The sequence below is a fragment of the Trichosurus vulpecula genome, chromosome 5 (genome assembly GCF_011100635.1).
Source record: "Trichosurus vulpecula isolate mTriVul1 chromosome 5, mTriVul1.pri, whole genome shotgun sequence".
NCBI classification, from domain to species: domain Eukaryota; kingdom Metazoa; phylum Chordata; class Mammalia; order Diprotodontia; family Phalangeridae; genus Trichosurus; species Trichosurus vulpecula.
In genome coordinates, this window is record NC_050577.1 from 291,337,037 (window position 1) to 291,362,643 (window position 25,607).

At 47.5% G+C, this 25,607-nt stretch overlaps 1 protein-coding gene across 2 annotated transcripts; it reads left to right on the forward strand.

The window, feature by feature from the left end:
* The first annotated feature begins 1,707 nt into the window (after positions 1-1,707).
* On the forward strand, positions 1,708-22,880 carry FBXO7 (F-box protein 7). Of its 2 annotated transcripts, none has more exons than XM_036761739.1 (9): positions 1,708-1,995; positions 5,574-5,871; positions 9,621-9,848; positions 11,187-11,328; positions 13,423-13,506; positions 16,533-16,631; positions 18,967-19,143; positions 21,372-21,409; positions 22,111-22,880. In XM_036761739.1, exons 1-9 carry the CDS (start codon positions 1,874-1,876, stop codon positions 22,495-22,497), a joined length of 1,575 nt encoding a protein of 524 aa, XP_036617634.1. In that variant the 5' UTR covers positions 1,708-1,873; the 3' UTR covers positions 22,498-22,880. The 2 variants fall into 2 exon arrangements, with proteins under 2 accessions (XP_036617634.1, XP_036617636.1); XM_036761741.1 differs by having other exon boundaries at positions 1,751-1,995; positions 16,536-16,631.
* Positions 22,881-25,607: the final 2,727 nt, after the last annotated feature.

Consider the following 25,607-nt stretch of genomic DNA (forward strand, 5'->3'; position numbering starts at 1 on the left):
CTCTTCCCCTTCAGCCCTTCCCCCAAATAAATACAATCCTTATAATAAACAAGCATAAACAAAACAAATCCCCACATCTTCCACATCCAAAAATGGGTTTCATTCTGCACCTTGAGTCCATCATCTTTTTATCAAGAGATAGCTAATATGCTTCATTCTAAGCCCCCTGGACACGATCAAAGTCCTTTAGTCTTTCAAAGTTGAGACAACAGAGTTGTTATTGTATAAATTGTTTGATTCTACTCACTTCACTCTTCATCATTTCTAAGATGTGTTTACAAATTTCTCTGAAACCATGATTTCCATCATTTATTCTAGCACGATTAATAGTCTACTACATTCATATACCCTAACTTAATCAGCCATTTCCCTATTGATGGGGATTAATTTCCAGTTTGTGTCACCATGCAAAAGACTGCTGCGAATATTTCTGTACATATGGGCCCTTTCCCTCTTTCTCCAATTTCTTTGAAATATAGTCCTAGTAGTGGTTCTAATGGTCAGAGAATACGTGTAGTTTGGGGACATAGTTTCAAATGCCTTTCCTTCAGAAGGGCTGGACCAGTTATAGTAGGGAGACTCTAGGGACACTGTGCACTCTAAAAGAAAAAAACCAAACGGCAGGAAATGTAGATTTATGGTTTCATATGGAATTTTTTGGGGGGTTGTCCTGCTGTGAGTATAGAAATATTCTTTTTCTGGTGTACAGGTTTGGAATAAAAAATAAGAAAAATATTCTTGTTGACTGAAGATAGTTGTCATATGCCCCCTCAGTCTTCTCTCCACTAGGCTAAATTTGATAATCTACTCCAAATCCAGCCCCACCCCATTTTATAGGGTTCCCTTCAATACCACCTTTTCCAAGAGGCCTTTCCTTGCCTGCCCCCCCATTAGAACTGTGCAAAAGTGGAAATGGGCTTTCTTGTTAAGTCATAGATTTAGCACTGGATGGAACTTATTAATTTAATAAATTTAATCCAATGCCCTCATTTTACAAAGGAGGTAACTGAAGCCCAGAGGTGAATAATACATTACAGCTGGCATTTATATAGCTTTGTAAGGGTTGCAAAGCATTTTACAAATATGATCTCGTTTGCACCTGACAACAACCCTGGGAGGGACATATCCCTTTTTTACACTTAAAGAAACTGAAGTAGGCTGAGGTTAGGACTTGTTCAGGGCTAAAAAATGGCTGTGTGAGGCTGGATTTGAACTCAGGTCTTCGGAGCCACCTAGGTCAGAGGTGGGATTTGAACCTGAGTCGTCTATTCAATAAACAATTATAAAGCGACTACTCTGTGCCAGGCACTACACTAAGTCCTGGCATACAAAACGAGGCAAAGACGGTCCCTGCCCTCTGACTCCAAAGTCGGTGGTAGTGTTCCCCTCAGGACCAGGCTGTACGCCCACATATCGGGTATGCTAGCGGGGATTCGAGCTTGGATACAGGATGTCCAGGATTCTGGACTCATAGCAACGGTATCCGTGGGGACCAGCCGAGGGCGGCTCGCGCCTGCGCAGTGCCCTCCGGGGGGGGAGGGGGTGAGGTGGGGCTCCTCCCCCTCCCTCCGGCTCTCGGGGGCGCGCACGCAGCTCAGCGGCGTCCCTCAGCCGCTGGCGCGCGCGCTCCCGGGGCCGCGGCCGCAGCGGCCCCGCCACTCCCCCCCGGCGCCCGGGGTCGGCGGCCCGACAGCAGGGGGCGCCCTCATGGGAGGGGGCGGGGGCGGGGCGGAGCTCCCGTGCCCCGGACCGAGGCGGGCAGCGGACGAGGCGGCTGAGGAGGAGGAGGAGGAGGAGGCGGCAGCGGCGTCCCCGTCCCTATCCCTGTCCCGGCCCCGCGGCGGCCCAAGTAGCGAGAAGGGGCCCCGGCGCCATGAAGCTGCGGGTCCGTCTCCAGAAGCGGACAGCGCCGCTGGAGCTGCCGGGCGCAGAACCGACGCTCGGGGAGCTGCGCGCGCACCTGCGGCAGGCCCTGCTCCCCGCCTGGGGCTACAGGTGCTGTCGCTGCCAAGGCTGGGGAGGCCGGGGAGGGGAGCGGAGAGGAGAGGGAGGAAGGGGCGCATGCGCGGGGCAGCTCGCGGCGGGGGAGGGCGAGAGGGAGGAAGGGGCGCATGCGCGGGGATTCTCGCGGCTGGGGGCTATCTTACCTGGCCTGGAGTGACACAGAGTCGGGGGCACCCTGGGCTTGGGTGTGTGCACACTCCGCTGTCGCGTGTGCGTGTGTGAGTTCGTGCAGCTTGGCATCCAGGCCCCAAGGCTACCCTGAGCGTGTGCCAGGGATTTGCACCCCTGGTCTTGTGCACACTTCACTGTGGATGTGCGGCTTTGCATCTGGGCGCTGAGGCTCCCCTGACCGCGCCCGCATGGGTGTTTGTGCACCCGGAGCGTTTGCGAGTGACTCTGCCTCCGTGTGCATAGGTCCAACTTTTCGAACAAGTGCGTGTGTACTTGTGGGTGTGTGCCAGCGACTTTGTGCCCAAGTGGGTGTGTCTGCAGCTTGGCACTCGAGCGTTTGTGCCCCACCGTTTTGTGTCTGGGTGTTTATGCACAGCCGAGTGGGCAGGTGCTTTGCACACCTGCATGAGTGCATGCGACCTGTGTTGCACACCACGGTGTATCTATCGATGCACGTGCTTTGCTGTATCCCAAGAAGTTGGAATTCTAAGGCTTCTCTTTCCTGAGGCCATAAACATTCCGAGGCATAATGGTGTCAGCTTGTGTAACTGTGCCTCAGGTTGGGGTGTTCAGGATTTGTTTCCAATAGAAATTCCTCTAATTCTTAGTGGTGTTGTATAGGGGAAGCAAGAAGCTTGAAGGAAGCCTAGGGATTAATGTTTCAGAGTCTTCTAGTTTTCCTGGTTCCGGGGCTGTGTCTCTAAGGGAATGCAGAAGTGACTGGAAGCACTGGGATCCTGTAGGTCAAGCCTCCAGTTTTGAGGTAGAGGGGTACAGACGAGGTTGGTAATTATCCCCCAGAAGCAAAGCGAGGGTCGGGAACCCCTTCTCTTTAAATTTGAGCTAAGAAAAATGTGGCGCCCAGTTTCTTACGAACTAAAGAAAACCTTTCTCTTAACTTTAGAAATGTTCCCCTTATTTGAGTGTACAGGCTACCAAATCATTTATAAGGAGCCCAGTGAGATGAGACTTCAGTGATGAACTTGGCAAGGTTTTAATTTGTCAAATCCTGGTAATATTTTTCAGAAGTGAAATAAATTAGAGAAATACTGTGGCACAGTCTTCACTCCCCTAACCCGTCAAGTTCAAATGAAAAGTCTTGGTATTTTGAAAAGGAGCATAAACTGCTGGTTAACCCCTTGATGGTTTTCGGTTATTTCTATCAATACCGCAGATATTTTCATTTTAGACTCTTGTTAAAAAGTTGGGCAAGGCCATTCCAAAAGTGCTATATTGGCTTTCACAGCCTAAGCTTGTAAATAAACCAGTTAGTTTCACTTTTCTGTTCTTTTTTCATCATTGTAAATCAATGAGGGAAAAGAAACTGAAAGAAAATGCACTTTCACATGTTTTTCCCTTTTAATAATTAATTGGAATACACCAAAAAGGCTAGTCCATGCATTCTGTTTTTCTTTAAAGTGTCTGAAATGGGGGAGGCAAACGAGGTCCCTTCCAGTGAGTGCCAGGGCCTGTGGTCCTGCTGATAGTGGTGGGGCGGGGTGGCACAGTGTGAAGGATGCAGCCTCTGGAGCAGATGCCCTGGGTTCGTTTTCCAGCCTGGCCTCTTACTATCTGGGTGACTTTCCTTTCTCTGGGCCCCACTTTCCTCATTTCTGGAATGACTAGATAGCCTTTGAGGTCCCTCCCAGCTCCAGAGCCGGGGTCCTGTGGTTGTGTGTGCTTCTGGAGGCTCATGGAGCTATGCTGGAGCAAGCCTGGGTAGCTACATTTAAAAGTCAGTTGTCATTGACGTCTTGTTTTTTTTAATGGGCTAGATTTCCACTTCTGTCTCTACCCCAGTTCCTTTCCAGAGAGCCATCTCTTATAACCGAAAGAGGAAGAAGAGAAAAAGAAGCGGTAAAATCAGTTTGTACATTGAAAAAAAAGGGACCTGATTGTGTTCCACATCCCTTAAACATCCCCGCCCCCCAAGCCCTGAAAAGGCTCTCTCTCCTCAAAAGCCTTTAGGATGTGTTAGGGTTTTCCCATCACTAAGAACCTTCTCCAGCTGAAATAGCCATTCTTGGTTTTAGTAAACACAATTTTAATAATCCCCGCCAAAGACCTTCAACACAAAAAGCTTCACCCATCCGTCCCTGACTTATCCCTCCTCCAGTAGTTAGTGCTTTTCCTTTCTTTAAATTGTCCTGCATTTGTATTTACCCATGTTTGAGTTGTATCTCCCCCCTCCCCCATTGAAGCTCTCTTGAGGGCAGAAAGTACCGTAAAAATGTTTGTTGAACTGAAAACCGATCCTTGCTTTACCCGTAAAGGGTGGGGGGCAGGAGGGGGAGGTTTGAAGGGGGGGAGGGTGTTCAGGGAGGGGTGTATGGCAAAGAGTTCTTTACTGATGTAACAGCGAGTGGCTGCTGTAGTACTACTGTTCTACATTGATCTTTTCCAATGAACAAAAAAAGACAGTTCATCCAAAGGCATCCATTGAACTGGTGGTTCTTTTGGAGATGTTTTTCCTATTTCTGCCAAAGTTGGCACCGTCGTTATTTGAGCAGCTGGGAGGTTTTCGGCATTTTGTTTACAGAAGCATTTTGCAGATAGAAGTATAGTTGTTTTCTGACAACCAGGAATAATTTCCAGCCATTTAATTCCATTCTAAAATGTATGTATCACTGGCCATACAATTCAGCCCCCTATAACTGCTGAAATGAAAGGAACTTAAATAAGAAAGATCAAAAGCTAATTTTCTTAAGCACTTTGGGGAATGAAGCTCTATGAAGAAGGAAAATTATTTCCACAGAATCTGACAAGTTACTGTTTAAGTCGCCAGTTAACCCTCATCATCAAAAGGCATCATAAATATGCTCAATGGAGTGTCTTACACTTTTTAAAAGTCATTCTTTACAATAGTGTTGGTGCTTCTGTGACGGAGCTGTGATTGAGATTTGTAGTCACTGATAGAGCCTGTTTTGGGGCCCAGAGAGGGCTGCTGGCTGTCTTTTTTAAAGATGATGCTCCTGACACACCATCAGCAAGGCCCATATTTGGAGTCATTTGTCTAATAGGGATGATGAATTTGCCACGTTTGCACATTCTCACTGAGCCCCCTTTGTGATTAATAGTATACACCTGTGAAATGACATCTGGCCAGGTTAGAGATGCAGTTGTTCTTGGGGACGGAGGAAACTAAGCTGGTATGTGAAGGGATTGAACCCATGGCCCCAGCTTCTCTAACACCATTATTTCACTGATTATGTGAATCTTCTGAAAGTTGTCCCTGACAGATCAGGATCACGGTATAACTGACACTAAGAGGAAGGCTTTTGGCAGCTCCTAGTCCCTGGGGTTAGCCTTCTGTGGTTATACCACACATTTGCTATGATTCTGAATGTGTAATTAAAGTGCCTAGTATTAACTCTGTCCTTGTCCATTTTGTTTGGCAGTTCTGACATCCAGTTTGTAGTCACACTGAACAGCAGGGACGCCCTCACTGAAGATGAAAAGACCTTGGCTTCCTATGGGATTGTGTCTGGGGACTTGATCTGTTTGGTTCTTGAGGAGGCCGCTGCAGAATTCGCCGTGGCTCCATCTTCAGATTCAGCACCTTCTTTCCAGAGTAATCACGATCAGCCCTCTTTGGTCCCCAGTCAGAGTCAGTCTGGCAGTGGAGGTGAAGAAGAGCCGAAGGACCCGAGCCCCCCACAGGCAGCCCAACCTGCTGTCCAGAGGGCGGATGGCATGGTAAGGCCTAGGACTGAAACACTGATGAGGGTGCTAAGCTAACCTGCAGTCAGGCCCAAAGCCTTCATTTACTCCTGTCTCGCTTGGGGCGACTCCCATCAAGCTGCCTCAACGTCAGGCCTGGAAGGGAGGTTCTTTCAGGCTGGTCACATGGGTCATCTTGGAGCTCGTGTTTCCCCCAGGATCAGCTCTCTGTCCTCTGCACCCCTCTCCCCACTGTTTTCAGGTGTTAAGAGCAGTTGTCAACCTTTGTTGCTTCAAGAGTCTGACCTTTGCTGTCTGCTTGTCAAGCTTGTACCACTCCCTGAAGCCCTAGTTCTAAATATCTCCAGTTTCCTGTGGGATGCTTATACTTGGGTATCGCCTGTCATCTCCATTTTCCCGTTGCTGTGATAGGTACCACTGTGTTCTGCCTTACCTCCTGCTACTCCTGCTTGTCCTTGGTCCCTTTCCTCCTTTGCCTTCGCCTTCCTCTGTGTTCTCTGGAATCCTTTTGTAAACAGATTTCTCTTTATCTTAGACCTCATATTCTTTCTATCTTTTTGCATTCATGAAAACCTGGTTTACTTCAGAATAAACTGCGTCCCTGACCCCCCTCTCTAGTAGCAAGTGCTCCTGCTTTGCCCTGACACGTGGAGCCGGGAGAAGAATTCAGAGCCCTTGCTCCTCTGTGCCAGTGCAGGCCCTCCCCCTGCTAACGCCTGCCCTCACAATCAGGGACTTCAGACCCTCTGGCTCCGTAGCTTCCTCTGGCCTTCCTCCTCCTCAGTTAGCCACCTCCAAGGCGAGTTCCTCCCGCCTGCATTACTGTGCCGCTGCTGCCGGGACGCCGAGCTCGGCCATTGTTGTCATTTTTCTTTTCTGGCCTCCCATCTTGCCTCTTGGTCACCTTCGCTCTCTCTGTGACCTTCAGGTCTTCTCCCTTGTCCTGTTCCCCCAGGCTCTTGCCCCTCTTCTGGCCTCAGTCTTGGCCCTGTTTCTGACCAGTTCTGTTCTGCATCATCCTCAGCCTTTGGATCCCTCGTGCTCTTCCTTTTGCTGCTCATTCCTGGCCAGATCCCTGCCCGTAGGTGTTCCCTGAGGGCTGTTCTGGACCTTTCTGTACTCCTGGTGTCTCGTTCACTCTCAGGGCTTCTGTGAGCTCTGTGCACCAGGTGCTAAGGCTTTCTCTCCTGCCCTCGGGCCTGTCATCACTAGCTAACCTTCGGGCGGCTACACCCGATGTCACACCTGCATCTCAGGTTGAACATGCTCAATTCCTTCCCCCTTCCCACCTGCCTTTTCTTCTATTTCTGTGGAAGGTCCCACCGACCTTCCTGCAGCTTGCAGCCTCAGAATCATCCTGGACTCTTTCCTCCCCCTGTCCCCCTTCCCCATTTGCCTTTATTCTTCCTCTATATGGCTTCCACATCTGCCCCCTTCTCCTTATCTGTATGTCACTGCTCTGATTTGGGCCCTTATCACCTGTGGTCCTGGCCTATTGTAGTCACCTCCTGAATGATGTCCCTGCTTCGTAGGCCATTGGCCCTCCTCTGTTTTCTCCTAGGGAACCAACCCACCTTTCATATGGCTGCCACTGTGTTCTCCTCCCCCAAATCTCCACTCCTTGTAGACTTTAGGATGAGATTCATAGCTTTCCAACCTGTCTCCAGGCTCCCTTTTCAGACTTCCTTTTATTTCTCTCTTTCACACCCTCTCCAGTCTAGCCAGCATTGTCTACCTGTTGCTTCCCCAGATTGGTGGTCTGCTTCCTGCTGGAATGCTCCCCCTCCTCTCCTTCTCTTCAGATTTTAGCTGCTTTCATGGCTGGGCAGGGCCCCCTCTCGTATGAAGCTTTTTCTGATACCACAGTTTGTTTTCTCCATCCTCATATTTCTTGAACGTCATAGCTATTCTCTCAGCCGAGGAGAAGGTAAACTTCTTGGGGGCAGGGCCTGTTTCAGTTTTGCCTTCCCTTAATGCCTAGTACCGTGCCATGCATGGAGTCAGAACCAAAGCTCTTTGTTCTGCCTGTGCTATGATCCTGGACTTGGAACTCCCAAAAGCGTCCCCTCGTTCTACGACTCAATACTTCTTTCTTTTTATTTCCCCTTTCTTCGTAGATGCTAGACAATTTACAGAAAGATCAGTAAGGGAGAGTCTCCTCAAGGGTTGTTCCTGGTTGTGCCCTCTGAGGCCAAGCAGACAACACTCCTACTTTCCCTTCGAGACCCCACTTGCATACTGGAAGACAGCTTTCCTCTTGTTGTGCCCAGGGCTGACCTCCTGCAGTTACGTGGCCCAATTCACATTAGGGCTGCTGGTCACCTCCTCCCTTTGGGTATGCCTGCGCCTTCTAAAATGCAAAGCTGAGAATTGGGCCCAGGGGAAGCTCCCGCAGGAAGATGTCCCCTTCCCGCCTGTGTTTTCAGGGGCCCTTCTCATAGGGCAGCCCACCTTGTCTGCCATTAGTTGGCTCCTAATTGAGCTTAGAGGCTACTAAAACCCAGAGGCCTTTTTCACTCTTATCCTGTGGTTATACTTTTTTGGAATATACACAGTGTCAGAAGTGAGTCTCTGAATGGACCTTACCTCACTCACAGTGAGTACCTGAAAAGACCTTAGCCTGAAAGGGCCAGGGTCTCCCATTGCATCCTGGGTCATCTCCAGTCATCCTGGTGAATATCAGGCCACTGGACCTAGATGGCTCTGGAGGAGAAAGTGAGGCTGGTGACCTTGCACAGCCCTTCCTCACTTAAATCCACATCCACTGCGAGTCATATCATCATCTCTGATGTTGTGGTCCTGTTTGAGAATGAAGGACAAACACAAGATAGTGTCACATTTATTTCTCTTAAATTCTGTCTTGTTAGCTTTAGCCCAGCATCTCAACCCATCAAGGTAGCGTTTGATCCCAATTCTGTAGTCACATGACACGTCAGCTGTTCTGGCCAATAGCGCATCTTCTGCTGATTTAAGAAGCATTCCAGCAATGCCTTCATCCAAATAGTGGATGAAAATGTGGGAAACAAGCGTGTCGTTTGGTGTAAAGAATGCTCACTAGTTTTCAGTCAGAGGCCTCTGTTTGACCCCCGCCCTGTCTCCCCTGTGACCCTTGGCATGCTGTTGACCTCTTCAGACCTTGGCCTCCTTTGCTGCAGGGGTTGGACTCTGATCGTTTGGATGGGCTGAGGACAGAGCTGGGGACGGAAGCCAGATTGTGAGGAGGTTGACATGCGAATGGGAGAGAAAACAGGCCTTGCCTTTTTCTAGGAGTTTGGCTATGGAAAGGGAAAGATACAGGACGATAGCATGAAGGGTGGCAGCCATGTGAGAGTATTTTAAGGATGGTGAGAGATGGAAGCATGGGAGGGGTGGGTTCCCAGGATCCAAGGGACACATCAGGGGTTGGCCTTGGCGAGGGAAGGGACCATTGTGTACTCTTTGACCCCATAAGGTACAACCAGGAACCCTGGGTGGTACTTAGGGGAGGGGTCAGTTGGTCAGCTTTTATTAGGAGAGGAAGGAAATTTTTGTAACAACAAGAACATGCCAAAGGAGCAGGTATGTCCCTTTAGTCCCTGAGAGTCTTTGAAAGCATTCTCAAAGCTATCCAGGGCTGAGGGCTGGGTGGTGCTAGTCTCTAGGTTGTGCTGAATGAACCCTCCTCTCAGCATTTCCCCTTCGGATCTCTGTGCCGGAGCTGGAAACCAAGTGTGTGACCAAGGACAGGGTGACATTTATGGTGGTTCACGTTTTTTCTCTTTCAGCTGGGATCTGGTCTAGATTTTAATTCTGGGTTAATTCAGGAGGATGTGGATATGGAAGAGCGTGCAGGGTCCTATCCCATGGAACCAATGCTGTGCAGTGAAGCTGTGGATGGGCAGGTGCCACATTCCTTGGAGACGCTGTACCACTCGGCTGAATGCAGTAGTGCCAGTGATGCCTTGATTGTTCTGGTGCATCTTCTGATGCTGGAGTCTGGCTACACCCCCTTGGTGAGTCCTGCGAGAGAGCCCTAGGCCTGGGGTTGGAGTTGGCTGAGTACCTGGCCCCAAGCCAATGGTGCAAAGTGGTGGGGCAAATTACTGCCCCTCTCTGGGCATCACCTGACTCATCTCTAAAGTGATAGCATTTTGTTAGGTGATGGTTCTTTCTGTCTTGTCTCTGACTCTCTCCTGTCTGTGAAATGAACAGTAAACTAAAAGTCAGCAAGGGGTTGTGGTCAGCTTCCCAGGGTGGCTTTTTCCTCCTCCCTGAGCAGGGTTTGGTTAGGAGGCTCAGGGTGAATGTGGTAGAAGGATCGCAGGTGTGTGTGTGTGTGTGTGTGTGTGTGTGTGTGTGTGTGTGTGTATGTAGGTTCACTAAGGGGACCGATGGGAGCCGGAAGGCTGGGGAGGAACTTCTCTTCTTTCAGGAAAGACTCTGGAAACAGTGGTAGGAAGGGACAGGAAGCCCCACTCCCTATCCACCCTCTAGCTTGTTAAATGTAGAGAAGACTCAGCACAGCTACCATCTTCTTCCTCCTTGCCAGGACTCGAGGGGCTTTTTACCTAGTAGAGCCAGGAGAGCTGGTCTCTGTGGCCCTGGAGAGTGGCCAGGGAGGCTTCAGGCCTCTTCTCTGTGCTCGAGCTTTGGATACCCAGGAATTACCTTCTTTCCTCCATGTACTTCCTTTTCATTCTTTCTTGGCTGTCTCTTTCTCATCTCTCCCTCATCTCTGCTTCATTCTGGGTAAGGGGTAGTGAGGTGAGAGGCAAGAGTGGCCTTGGCTGTAAGAAAAGTTAAGGGAGCCATATTGCACCCCACTCGAGATGCAGGAGCCGCAGTCCAATCTCTCTGCTGCCCAACATACTGGCATCCAGGGGAGTCCTGTCGCCAGCTCAGGGTAGCAGGTTCTTCTGGCTCTTGGTCCTGTAGTACCATATGTAGTTGTTTAAAAACAAAGGCTTAATGTCAGAGTGCAAATTAAAGATCCACACTTTGTGTTTTTTTAATTACATCTGACATTTTTTTCATACTGTTCCCCCTGCCCCACTTCCAGAATCTTTTGTTCTTTATGCTATTTCTCTCACCAGCAACAAGACGACCAAGCTTCTTTGGACAATGTAGGATGAGGTTTTGTATTATTGATTCATGAGCATTTGAAGCAAATTTTATTGAAAATCTTTGATTTCTTCTCCCTCAGTTTTTACAATACAGACAACCTGATTTGGGATGGGAAGAAATGGAGACTAAGATGGTTATTTCTACAGACTCTGAGCTTCTTGAAATGTTCATTTGTTTGTGGGTAACACCTCCCTTCTCTGTATATAATCTGTTTCTTTTGTGCCTAGGGCACTGAAGCAAAATCCGTGTCCATGCCCGAGAAGTGGCGATCGGGAGGTGTCTATAAGTTGCAGTATACGCATCCTCTCTGTGAAGATGGCACCGCTGCGCTCACGTGTGTGCCTCTGGGGAGCCTCATCGTCATAAATGGTAATCTGACAGGTTGGGTGGTTGGCTTCAGCCTGGGATTACTTTTTAACATGCTCTCTCACATGTCCCAAATGTACCATTTCTGATTTATCTGCACCATTCAGTCTCTTAGCCCCTCTTGGCCTTGGTTTCCTCATCTGCAAAATGCACAGTGCTTTGTGACTGTAAAACATTCTACAAATGTAAGTCATCCTTATCATTATTATTAACACTTCCTTTTTTCTGTTGCTCATATGGATAGGGTAACAGACTGACTGGGGGACATGGTATGGGTCCAGTGAGGACGATGGCTTAGACTCTGCCTGACAGGTGTCTTGGGAGGGCAGGGTACTGGGATGACTTACCTTGGTCAGTGTTGCTAGAGAAAGATTTTTGTCCCCTTTCTGTAGGGGAAAGGAGCTTGATGCAGGGAAATATCTCAGGGGAGATCTCAGTAGGCTGTGAGGGATGGTAGACATGGAGAAGGAGAGAGCCTGGAGGCTCAGCTGTGTCCTTATCTCCCCTTCATGGGGGTAAAGCTGAGATGTGGTGAAATACTGGCCATTGACTTCATGTCCCATTTGGTAGCAGGTGTGTCACTAGCACCAGGGTCTCATGCCTAGGCGGTGCATTTGGGACAGTGCTTTTGGAGGAAAGTCACTCAGAATAAGTAAATTCTTATTTATGGCTAGGATATTTTCCTTGATGCTGGCACCTAAGAAATACCACTATGGCATTTTATGGCACAGTCCAACATACTACCCAAGGCCCTTCACCAACCACTAGTGGCATGTGGACAATACTTTGAGAATTAGCAGTCCTTTTGAAAGCTTTCTCTAGCCTTTGTTTTTGGTATTTTGGGGATTCAAGATTTTGTTACCCAGTTCGTAAGCCAAGATTGGAATGGCCACACTTTGAACAACAGTATTGTTCTTATCCAGCCCAATAATTTTGTGTATCCCTGATTCTCAGAGTCGAGTGGGAACTCAGAGGTCATCTAGTCCAGCCTAGACCTGACTCAGAATTCTTAGTTCAGTGATTTTGATGCGAGAAGGCATTCCAATGACATACCCTTAACTCCTTCTTATCCTTAGGAAGGGAGATTACCCTTATTAGGTAATTCTTGGTATTTTGAATTAAACCAGTAAATTCCATTTGAATTGTTACATGCAGTCATCCGAAATTTGGCTCTGATTGCTTAGGTAGCATCTTGTAGTTCCAAGGAATATGTACTCTGACAGCTTGGCCAGTGGGTCTGGGCTCCTGCACATCCTGCTTTTGAGGAGGCCCCCTGGGATATGGCGTTCCAGTGATCCGCCTGGAGACTCTCTGGGCTCGGTGTCAGGCTGCCGTTTCTGACGTGGTGTCACGGAAGAGGTTCTTCAGCTGCTTGGAGGCCATTTGCTGTTTATAAGGCAGATACCGGCTTAATGTGGAAGTAAAGATGCCTTTTGATGTTCGGGCATCTACAGCTTGGGCCTTGTCCTTTGGTGCTTATCAGTCCCTCGCAGGCTGTCACGGGAGGCACACATTTCAGGCCTGATTCTGAATTCTTCCTTCCCAGCGCACATGCACAGGAGCACGTCACTGGGCCTTTCATGGATGTGAAGAAATGTCCCTTTGTGTATGTGACTAGAAGGAGGCCTCAGGCAGGGGCAGGGCTGCGTGGGGTGGAAAGCACTGAGGTATTCATCTCAGGAGCAGCCTCTGGGACTCACTGCCAGAGGTTAAGTCAAACACAAACCGAGTTATTAGTGACCTCGTTAGAAGTGATGACTTCCTTGTGCTGAGCTGCCTCCCTCCCACTAGCTGTTAGTCTTGCTGTGTTTGTTTCAATTGCTGACAAGCTGCTGTTGGCGGCACTTCCTAGGCATACGTAGACAGACTGTTCCTGTCTTTCATCGTGGTGTTTTACAGGGACTTCACTTCATGGGAAGACTCATCTCAACTTGGTAGCTCATTGGTTAAGGAACTGGTTAGTGGTTTACAGCGATTCATCATGTCTAATTTGTGCCCTTTAAGGAGGGCATAGCATAGACGAAGGAACAGAAGACGTAACCAGAAAAGAAAGCGGACGTGAGCCCAGTATAATCTCGCTTGTTTTTAATTTTGCAGCTACGTTGAAAATCAACAATGAGATTAGGAGTGTGAAAAGACTACAGCTCTTGCCAGACTCTTTCATTCGCCCCCACGAACAAGGTAATTCAGCTTTATGGGTCATTTGAAAACTGAAGGTCTTGGGATGAAGCTTTGCGCAGTTGGGATTAGGCTAGAAAGTGACTGTGCATGGTGTTTGGCAGAAAGAAAAGCCTCTAAACTAGATTTAGAAAAAGATTGAGGAAAAATGTTACTGAATTTCTAAAAGCACGAAAAGATTTTGATGATGGGACCTCTTGTCCTTGTTCAGCCCCTTCCCACCCCAAGTGGCCTTGATGAATTGCAGTAGGGATAAAGAAATCTTTATCTGCGGTCACACTATTTTTTTTCTATTTTAAAAAGACCTATTTCACCTGGCTTCTGTGAATAACATTTTTCAAATTCCAAAAAAAATTATTAAAAATGTTATTTCTCTGTCCCTCAAGAGCACTGAATTACCTAATATTTATAATGTCACTATAAAATGGTAATAGTTTGTCCTGCTCAGTGGGGTATGGTTAGGGCTCAGTCATTTTTGAGAAGCAATGTCATCTTTTTGGACTCTTTCTACTAGAATATTCAGTGAAAAAGCAACCATTTATTAGGTATCAGCTGTATGCCGGGCCCTGTGCCGGGCACTATGGATGCAAAGACAAAAGTGAAACAGCCCTGCCCTTAGGGGGCTTCCATTCAGTCAGGGGACACAACACATCCACGTGTAGGCCTGTACAAGATACATACAAAGTCAGTACTTAGTAACCATAGAGGGGAAGGCATGAGCCGTCGGGAGGACCAGGAAAAGCTCCTGGCAGAAGGAAGCCCTTGAACCAAATTTTGAAGCTGTACACATGATGCTGAGAGGTAGAAGTGCTGGGGGACAGCATTTGGGGGATGGGGCTAGCTAGGGTGAAGGCGTGGGGGTGGGAGATGGAGCATGTGTTGGAGGAGCACCTGTAGGCCAGTGCAGCGGGATGGGAAGGTTGCCTGAGAAACCTCCAGAGATATGGAAGGATCAGGTTGGGAAGGGTTCTGAATGCCAGCAGAAGGGTTTATATTGATTCTAGAGGCAGTAGGGAGTCACTAGAGTTTATTGAATAGTAGGTGGGTATACAGTCATCCCTTCCACATTGCGATTTTCCTCTTTATGGTTTTGATATATCGTGGGTCAGTATAAGAAATTAAGTAGGAATTGTTTGAGAGTTTTGCAGAAGCCATGATGACATGCAAAGGCTAGCAGATGATGCAGAAAAATTTGGAAAGTCAGAAATGCATAAAATATATGTATAGTAAAATGTCAACCCCAAATTTAAGGTAAGGTACTGTAAACACCTCAAAAGAAAAAGAAAAAATGCAGACTTCTTCTCTGGTACAAAGGGAGGGCCCAGATTTCCTAGATTGTGGGGGTGCTGTGCCCCTAGCCCCCACAGTGTGGAAGGGATAACTGTATAGTGTGAGACTTATGCTCCTTGAAAAGAACCATATATGGCGTTAACATTTTAAGAAGCCGAAAGAGGAAATATTGAAAGAAAACATCCTCAATGGTTTTTATGTCTATATAAGCCTGTTTGTTGCCAAGGATGCCAATTTTACCAGCTTGGGAAAGCCTGCTTAGTGCTCCTGCTGAGGAGGGTATGAGTGTGAGCTAAGCCGAGGCTCACTTGGCATTAACCCTGCTCCATTGGAAGTGAGGCCATTGCCTACTGCAGGCACTGGATGGATGTGGTGTCTGACCCTCACCTGGAGGTTGGTATTTTGCAGGGTGACATTGCTCGTGACCTTCCAGAAAGTGTCCCATGGGGCTGCTTTTAGAGAAACTTTGAGGCTGGGTGGGCCATTAAACATCTAAGCTAATTACAGCATTTCTTACAGAATGGGGCTGAGTTTATAAAGCCACAAATATGCTTGAAGTTGGTTTGATTCAGATCAGGACATTTCTTGTAAGTATCGGCTTAGGATAAATAGAGGGACAAGGTGTATGTAGAAAACAGCAGTGTCCCACATGAAAGTCTTGTGAAGCTGTAATGTATCCCCTGAAATGCTGGTGTTGTGCATGATGTGAGTAGGGAGAGAATTTTGGAGTCTGTAATATTTTCCCTTCCTAAATATCGCAGGCAGAAATTATGTATGTATCAAAAAATACCATGCTTGGCAGATTTAAGTATGAAAATTTTCTTTTCCCTGGGGGAGTTCTGTGCCTCTAGACCAACATTTATGAGTCATTTCATATGTTTCTAGCCTAAACTGTGACCGAACTGAGTTTTGTTGTAGTGTACCTTCACCAGAATACATGTCCCAGTCAGATGCCTTATTGGACTACTTTTAAATAGAGACAAAGGTATTGAGGAAACAGAGGAAAGGTGAATAACAGGACATTTATTCATAATCTGCTTCAACTGAAAACCATTTAATTCTGAAAAGTGATTTAAAAAAAATCTGTCTATAGGCTATTTTTTTTGTCAGATTTTTTATAATGGATTTTTACTGCACTGCAAACTCATTAGTTATTGATGGCAGTCTCATAAGTCTTTAATTGGCATAGTCCTTCCCATGTGAATGGTGCCGTTATTTATGGCCAATTTGAAATCTCCAGCTACATCTTGAAGTGTGAAACTATATTTTCCTCCACAGGCTATGTTAGAAAATCATGAATTCACACTTGAACGAGAGGCCACAACCCTTAGATTTTTTATATTGCACTTCTGCATTGGATTTAAATGTCATTAGGGTTTTTGGCAATGCCAGGAGCCTGGGCTGTGTGTGTTTCCTGATGCTTACCCATGATGTGCCTACAGAAAACCTAGCTTGGCACTATGCAGTGGGTAGATTGCTGCTGCTGCCACTGCCACCATGGGGCTTAGGCAGCAGCGTTCAGCTTTTTTCCCTTTTCAGACCTGAATGCTGCATCCTCCCAGTCACAGAGGGTTGGTTCTACTTCCTTTGCTCCCAGGAATGTGTGTTACTCCAGATGTTGGTTTTAATGAGAAATTTGGTTTGTCAAAAAGAGCCAACTTTTCAAACCACTGAATTAACTGGCTGCTTTTCAGAGTGTTGGGTTGCTTGGCTTTACACTCTTCCATCTTTTGTCTCAGCAGAGGAAAACGTGGCCAGCAAATACAAAGACCTCCAGAAGCTGTCCCGCCTTTTTAAAGACCAGCTGGTCTATCCTCTTCTGGCTTTTGCCCGACAAGGTGAGTGATGACAAAATGCTGGGGCCTTCCATTGGTGATACTCATTCACACACAGGGTCTGGGCTAGGCTGCTGTTTGTTAAATTGAATGGGTATTAATCTTGCCTCTGCTAATTAGCTGGGTCACCTTGGGCAAGTCATTGACCTTCCCTGGGCCCCTGAAGGGGGTTGGAGGAGATGATTTCCCCAGGCCCTTGCAGATCTGAGTCCTTAGAGGCATCTGTGCAAAGCTCTGTGTGAGGTGCTAGCAGAGACCGAAGAATGTCTCCCCTCCATGGAGTCTGTCATCTAGAATGGTAGGATGCATGTGCTGTGTCTTTAGTGCAGTCAGGTCAAATCACCAAGTATCCAGAAAGCATCTGTTCTGTGCCAGACCCTGGACTAAGCACTGTGGATACAGAGAAAGGCGAAAAACTGGCTCTGCTCTCCATGTCCCCCAGTCTAATGGGGGAGACCTCATGCAAACAACCAGGTATGGATGAGCTGTAGACAAAATACTTTGGAGATGGTCTTAGTGGGGGCTTTGAGGGGGATCAGAAAAGGCTTCTTGCACAAGGAGGGATTTGAACTCACCTTACCCCTCAGCTGGCGGACCTGAAGGAGGCCAGGGGAGCCAGGATGGGGAGATGAGGAAGCAGAGAGCGTTCTAGTCATGGGGCAGTCACTGCAAATGTCTAGAGTTGGCAGATGTTAAGTGTTGAGTGGGAGGAACATCAGAGAAGCCCCTATCACTGGATTGCAGAGTGTGAGGCATGGTGAGGAGGTAAATGGTAAGATGCCAGGAAAGGTAGAAAGGGGCTTCAGTATGGGGGCCTTTAAAAGCTAAACATCCTGAAGGTGATAGGGGGCACTAGCTTTGAGTGAAAAGGGGTGACCTGGTCACACCTGGGCTTTAGGAAGACCAGCCTTGTGGAGGATGGACAGAAGGGAGAAGCTGGAGGCAGGCAGCCTCCTCCTGCCAAGCAGCAGCGGCTTCTCAAGGTGGTCCAGTCAGGTGTAGAGCTAAATGGAAGAGAATACAGTAATCTGAGAAGTGGACAGTGGTGTGAGGGCAGAGGAAGGGACTGGGGACCAAGGAAAGATTCCTGGAGGCTGTTACATTTCAGCTGGGCCTTGAAGGGTGGAAAATTAACATTGGGTCTTTCTTTTTCCTTTTCCATTTATCCTGGGACACTGAAATTGTGTTATCATCAGTATTGGGAACTCTTGGCGTGGGATCAGTGACTCTGAGTTTGAGAGGGTCGTGTGGCCCAGAGAGAGAGGTTCAGTAATTTCCCCATGGACGTGCAGTTTTGGATATGTTGGTGGCAGCACTTGGGGCAGCCTTCTGCCTCCCTGCCGAGTTGCCTCTCATCTCAGGGAAATGCCCCACTGTTTGCTTTTACTTAGAATGCCTTCTTTTTTCACACATTCATCTTTACATGAGTGTGTAAAGAATGTCAGCACTCTACGTTTGCCTTTGTTGATTTCTTTTTTATTATATCAACAGTTCTTAATTACAAGCTCTCCAAATTGTAGCCAAGGGCCTATTTAAAAAAAAAAAAAGAACAATATATGCAACATGTTCAGATATCAGTAGAACCAAAGAAAACCCAAACAAACTGGATAATTTCTTAAGAGTTTACAACAAACAAGGGTTTTACTTGCATTGGTCTGAGAAATAAATCTATAGGGGAAAATCCTCACTGATCCATGTCAGAGCCCTGTGTAATGGATGTTTCGGTCCTGTGCATCCTTCCCTTTTTCCATTAGAAAGGCTCAGAGGCTTATGGGAGGGAGCACTGGATCTTGACCTCATCTGCAGTGCTGGTCAAAGGCCAAGTCATCTCATTGGTTATGACCCAATGTTAAAACACTTGAAGGAAAACACCTAAGCATATTGTTTAAAACTCAGTTAAGACTTCAAATGGGAGAATGAGTTCTCTTTGTTATTAATAAGAATGTTATGAAAATTACCTCTAAAATCCCGTAAGAATTTAAATTTCCACAGGAGCTGGTCCTATTATAGACCATCCCTATTAATGAAGGTGTGACATTGTGCAACTAATCTACAAATGGAGTCTGTTTGAAGACTAATGCACATCCAACCCGATTGTTAAAAACGCTCTAAGGAATTATCCTCTGGCTGCTCAGGAGTGTTGGAATGGCCTCTTACCTTCTTCGCACTTGTTGACCGTATGCCAGATAATCCCTTCTGGGCAGAAATGTACAGGATTCAAAGTTTGCTGTGGGTCATGAAGGGGCATAAGTGCCTGGCTTCCAGAGGGCAGGCTGGGGGCCCATTGGGAGATCTCAGTGCCGCAGCACCAAAGACTCATTTTTCTTCTCTTTTCTAGCTTTAAACTTGCCTGATGTGTTCGGATTAGTCGTTCTTCCGCTGGAATTGAAACTGCGGATTTTCCGACTCTTAGACGTCCGTTCAGTCCTGTCTCTGTCTGCAGTTTGTCGTGACCTTTTCATTGCTTCGAATGACCAGCTTCTGTGGAGGTTTATGTACTTAAGGGATTTTCGAGGTGATTTTCAGAACATTCTAATTAATGCCGAAAGAGACCTAGTTTTCCCCGTCTCCATTTGAAGTCTTAATTGAGTAGGATTTGCCAAGAGTTTTTAATAGTATCCTTTAGGTGTTTTCCTCGAAGTGTTTTAAAATTAATTGATTGTAACTAATAGCATGAATTAGACCAGAAAGAGTTTGGCCTTTGTGTTGCTTTGCAAATGTCCTGAGAGCTCCCACTTCACATCTAATTCCCGTATTCCCCTAAACACATATGGCTCATTATTTAAATGAGTGTTGCAGCCAGCTTCCATAAGAGGGAAGGACTATAACGTACTCTCCCAGCCCAGGACATCCCCACTGAGCAAATAATCTTTACTAAGAATTGATAGCCCTGATCCTGCCGGGAAAGCTGTCCTGTAAAAACTCAGAGCACTTAAAGATGAGGAGGAGAAGCTGCAGGCAGCCAGGGGAGCTTATGGGACCGAGCCCTGAGGAAAAAAGCCCAGCAGGACCGACTTGTCTGGGCTTTGCCCATGTCCTCCTCTCCCTCCCCTGTTTCCTGACAGCAGTCTGAAATGCTCCCAATTAGAGATTTATTTGGGCTAGGAAACAATTCTTTTAAGTGATGATCACACCTTAGTATAAATTGTTTTGCCAGACATCTTTCCTCCTGCTATTAGACTGAGCCTCCCTTACCCCAAAGGAATGGGGATTTTGAAAGAGCCCTACATTTGGAGTCAGAGACGCTGTTTTCTGTGACCTGGGGTGAATGACTGCCCTCTCTTCACCCTTGTTAGCAGAACTGTAGCATGGAAGTGTCAGAGTAGATGGTCCAGCTCCCTTTGGACTTTAAAGCCAATGATCCTGTGCTTGAGAGAGGACCAGGGAGAAAGGTGGGAGGGGCTGAGGAGAAGGCAGGCAGGGAGTTTTCTTCTTCCTCTCGAGGGGTCTACATTGAGTTCTCAGAGAGGGTCCATATGGCCCAAGTCCTGGCCCTTCTGTCACACTAGGCCTGGGTGTGGATTAGCCTTTCTGCACTCAAAGGCTCCTTGCCTTCATGTTGGCCACCAGGAGACCGAATTTGGTGTGAGAGGTGGAAGAAAGGGGGTGCGCTATACCCCATGAGCCCAGTCTGCCTCAGGGAGTCCTACATTTATGGGTCCTCTTTGAACTTTGACTTGGAGATAATTATTCTAGAATGGTTTTCAAGCGTGAGAAGCATTGAGATATGTTGGAGGGCCAGGCTTGGCTCCCTGAGATTGGGGGTTTTGTTTCTGGGCGTATGACTGCAGGGGGTTAAGTTATGGAGGGAGTGATCAGTTTGCATCAGTGGATGGTATTCCCATGCTTGGAATTCCTCTCGCTGGTGAAATGACAGATTGGGACCCCTCAGGGTTGGGGGAAGGGGAGAGAGATGGCCCGAAGCCATCAAGTGGCACCGGGTGGCAGCTCCAGGCTTCTGGCATTGGTTTGTTCACAGACAGCATGCCAGTTATTCTCTTAAAATCTTTCTCTTCAGGCCCCTTGAGCTCACTCCCAAGACCAGGTGCCTTCTGAGGGCTCTGAGCAGCCATTAGCAGAAACTGGGGAGGAAGAATGACTTGCAGGGTGCTCCCTGGGTGGAATCACTGATGGGGAAGAGGTCCTGCTACCCTCAGGCTCTGCAGGACATTTGGCCATTTCTGAGAGTGTGACCTTTCCTAAGAAATAGCCTGGGAAACAAGGAAGCAGGACAGCTGCTCCAGGAAGGAAGCTGAGCGGAACCTTTTCAGCGGGGAGGATTCCCATGTTTGTTTCATGACACCGACATTGTCCGCAGAGCCTTTTTGTTGTGAGCCTACGTCCATCCCCAGGCTGGGAAAATGCCCTGATAGCCGCTCCTCTTCGGAGCACGAGGCTTGGTTTAAGAGCAGTGATCAGCGAGCCCCAGAGCTCAGAGGAGCTGGCTGAGGAATGGGGAGGCCACAGAGAAATGATCTGGGGCTGGTCCATGCCACCACACACAGCCCTGCCCACTTCAGGAGGCTCTGGGGAAGGACTGGGCTTAGAGTCCTGAAGACGGGGCACACTTAGGTTCAGTCTGCCCCATTTAAGAAAATGGGATGTAGGCTTTGGTGTGTAAAATGAGGGGGTGGTCCTTGCGTTCTTCATAAATTTTACTTCTGTGAAAAAACCCCTCCCCGAATCATGTTGGATAGGTGAGATAATAGGGGAATTAATTTAGAAATGTGTCTCTCTTTGTAGATTGTGCTGTCAGACCTCGAGACACTGATTGGAAAGAGGTGAGTGCCTTTAAATACACTTTGATGGCTCTTGTCCATAGCGGGGAAGAAGGGTCAGCCAGGCGGTCAGCCAGTGTGGCTGGTGTGTTGTGATGTGATGATTGCAAATGAAGGTGTTTGAGGGGAGGGGCCCCTTGGTAAGAGGAGCAGGGTCTGGGGTGCCTGTCAGGCCTCACCTGGGCTGATGCAGTGGAGGTGGGGTCAGGTCTAGGATCCGTGGATTTGTTCATTGTTGTCTTTAGGTTTTGGGGTGCTTAATCATTATTGTAGGGTGTGTGTGTGTGTGTACATGTACATGTATGTGGTGCGCATAGGTGTGTATGTGCTGCACATGTATGTTCATGTGTGTGCCCATGTTTGTGTGGTGCGTGCGTGCGTGCGTGTGTGTGTGTGTGTGTGTGTGTGTGTGTGTGTACACATGGACTTTCTACCTTCACAAAGAGGCTGACAGCTTCCAGGCTGCAGGCATTAACTGTAGGCCTCATGGGCTCCTCTCCTCAGGAAGTCGAGCTCTTCAGAAATGGTTGTGAATTTGATCATGCTGTGTTTGGATCCACACCTAGGGCCCTTTTTCTTGTGCAGGAAGGAAGAGGAAGGGGACTTCTCTTGGGAGTAGTGTAGGTGAATCTGTAACTTGAAAACTAGTTATAGTCAAAGGAAAAACAACCCTCCCCTTACTCTCCTCCGCTGTTTTTCTTCAGCTCTACAGGAAGCAAAAACAGAGGAAAGATGCCCTGAGATGGAGGCACCCCATGTTCCTGCCCCCTCCACCCCACCCCATGCCGTTCCACCCCAGTCCCTTCTACCCCAGCCCCTTCCCCCCCAACCCCATGTATCCCCCAGGGATTATTGGCGGTGAATTTGATGAGAGACCAATGCTTCCTTATGTTGGGGACCCAATCAATTCACTCATCCCTGGCCCTGGGGAAACGCCTGGCCAGTTCTCCCCATTCAGACCCCATTTTGATCCCATGGGCCCGTTTCCCGGTCCCAATCCTGTCCTGCCAGGGCGAGGTGGCCCCAGTGACCGGTTTCCCTTCAGGCCCAGCCGTGGTCGGCCAACTGATATCCGTCTCTCGTTCATATGATGGTTTTTAAGCCCATTCGAGCTTGCTTTAGGTTCTGTTTTATTTTTCCCTTAAAACCACAATGTCATCTCCTTGGGGTTACGTATCCCTAGTGTTTTCTCATGGTTGTGCACTCCGGGGCCCTTTGACTAGGCCTGCTTCAAGTTTCCTACGGGGAGTGCGCTTGGATTACCAGGTTGGTGAAGGCTTCCCTGAGAAAGGGGTGCAGCTCAAGAAGAAGAGCCGGCTGGGGCTCCCCGTTCTCTCTACCCCATCTCAGAAGGGTGTTGAAGTTACAACATGCTGCATCAGATAGACAGCTTAACACGCAAAGTAACATGTCTGCTCTGACTTTTCTTACAGAAAGATGTATAATAAATACTTAGGAGACCTTCCCAACCCGACTTGGGCTTTGTTAACTATCAGAAACTCTTCTCTGTGTTGTTGAACTCTAGAGGATTTCAGCAAGGCACAGGGATCTTACCTCTGGGGGCCTTCTCAATTAGGGGATGCATGTGATGAATGGGTGATGAATGATTTCTTCCTGAAAACCAATTTTGTGTCGTCTTTGAACACCTTGATGCCTTTAAAAAAATTATTACATGAAAAGCAGTTGTAGTTTTAAGACCACAAATACACAAAATTCAAGATTTTTATTTTTCGTGTAACAGAAAGGACCAAACACAAACAGATCATTGTACAAACAACTATATAGAAGCCTGCTACAACATGACCAGCATTGAAAATCTGAATCAGAGCATGAGGGGAGAAAAAGACTGTTAGGGTCTGTAGGAAGGGTCTTATAAATATTGCAAATATGGCTTCCTCCTTTGTTTTTTTTTTTTTTTTGTTGGGGGGTCAGGAGAAGGCAGGGCAATTGGGGTTAAGTGACTTGCCCAAGGTCACACAGCTAATAAGTGTGTCAAGTGTCTGAGGGCAAATTTGAACTCAGGTCCTCCGGACTCCAGGGCCAGTGCTCTACTCACTGCCCACCTAGCTGCCCTTTTCCTCCTCCTCCTGTATATAAAACAGTGGCTTGGGAAAGTGTTAAGGGAACAATTAGTACTCTGAATGTAAGAGCACACCGTTCTTTTTTGCCATAAATTGAGACCTTTTAAAAATGACAATGAATAAACTTAGATCGATAGTGTTCTTCCACGGGCCACGTCACAGCAGTAGCATAAGTGATCGGCTCTGTGTATCACATGGATGTTTCCACTGCAGTTTGATTAAACAGGTGCATTTAATGCAGTTTAGCTTAATTTGGTCCTGGCTTTGAGACTCACCCCTGAAATTTTAATGGAAATAAAAAGGGAAAGAGATGTTCACACCTGTGTTTTATTTACCAACACACTTTGTAGAGCTGGTGATGTAAACAGCTCTCAATCTGTAATGGCCCTTCTTGGAGACAATAACATTGAGACATTTGCAAGCATCAAAGGTCCCATATCTAAAGGGGATGATCCTAGTATAGCAGGTTCTGGAGTATTGTCCTTGAGGTGGTGGTGATGCCGGTGCCCGTCAGTTACAGCTACCAAATCTCCAGCCCCACTGGCCACTCGCTGACACACATGTCCAGTTTCTTCTGAGGTCATGATTATGCGCACTTTGCCACGTTCCTTTCACTGAATCAGATTGTAGAGTTCATTGAACTGCTGGTGCGCAGCATTCAATAATTCCTTAACTATAGTGTTTTCATGGTTCACCTTTGATAGATGGTGAAGCAGGGAAGACAAGTCAGGTATGTATGGTTCATGGCCACATAGAGCACACCTACACAGGATCGTGGGATCTCTGAGGTTATCTTGTCCAGTGTTACCTGTGCATCAGGCCTGTGCTTGGCAAGGGGTCATCTATCCTCTGCTTAAGGTCTCCAGTGATTAAGAACCTGCTACTTCCCAAGGCAATCCATTCCTCTGTTAGCTCTCATTTCTAGGAAATCTGTTTCTTTCTAATTTCTGCCCATTGCTGCTGACACCTCTGGGACTCGGCAAGACCAGTGTAAGCCTCCTTCTACACAACAATCCTTGGAATGGTTGTCAAGATCAGCTCTCACATCTCAGAGTCCTCTCCAGGCTACACATTCCTAATTCTTCCAGCTGGTTTCCAGGCCCCTCACTGGCCTGGTGGCCTCCACTCTGCCTGCTTCAGTTTGTCAATGTCCTTCCTCAAATATGGTGCCCAGAGTGTGACATAAAACCTTAGATATGTGGCCCTAAAGCACCTTTGCTTCTAATTCCTCTAATTTTCTATTCCAATTGAAATTGAAGTTCAGTTTACAATTCCTGGAAGTGAATCTTGGGGAGTCACAAAGGGATTGGATTGTGGGGATGCTGACGTATGTACTCAAGTCCACACCATAGAAGGTGAGACCGCATGATGATGCCCTTCGAGGACTTCCCCAACTCTAAGATTTTGCAACCTTTTATATAGAATGTGAAGGCAGCACAGGCACATTTCTTTTTTTCCCCTGCCACTTTGACTCTGCCAAACCCCAGGTCCTGAGATAGGCATTAGCTTTCTAGCTCTGAATCTTGGTAACTTGGGCATGGTGGTGGTGGTGTGCCAGATAGGCCTAGTAAGAAGAGAAAAAGCTCCCGAAAACCAGACAAGGACATGCCCACCTCCCATTTTACAAACTGCAGCAGGGGTCCAGTTTGAGTTAGGCACTCTGGGGTTCCTTATGATTTGGGGAGCAAGTTTGAAATTTGACTTATTACTCAATTGTGTGCCAGGCAGGTATAGCTCCATAGACTAAAGGCTCACCTGGCCAGCTTACACAGTTATCCTGTCTTCCCAGTAGGAGCATAGGACTTAAATGTATGTTCCATTCCAGATTAAAACACTTTAAATCTGAAAATTAGATTGAGGAGGACAAGGGAATATTTCCTTGTTCCCCTGGTATCCCCCTAGTCACTGAGAAAGCAAATGCGGCAGAGTATATCAGCTGGTTCTAAAAATAAGTCAACTTAAAAAGTTTAGCAGGTGGCTGCAGGCCCCCACACATGGTGTCCTGGCCTTTCCTAGATGGAAAGACAGGAGCTGCACTCTTAGGAAAGCTGCTGCTGTTCTACTGTAGAGGTGAACTGCTGGCGTCAAGGCAAAGGCTATTTAATTACTGCCCTTCAGGA

What these genes read in the sequence shown, in the direction of transcription:
- FBXO7 (XM_036761739.1), top strand. Translation starts at nt 1,874, where the DNA reads ATGAAGCTGCGGGTCCGTCTCCAGAAGCGGACAGCGCCGCTGGAGCTG. An exon ending in CTCCCCGCCTGGGGCTACAG is followed by an intron (nt 1,996 to 5,573) that starts GTGCTGTCGCTG and finishes TTTGTTTGGCAG; the next exon opens with TTCTGACATCCAGTTTGTAG. An exon ending in GAGCCTCATCGTCATAAATG is followed by an intron (nt 11,329 to 13,422) that starts GTAATCTGACAG and finishes TTAATTTTGCAG; the next exon opens with CTACGTTGAAAATCAACAAT.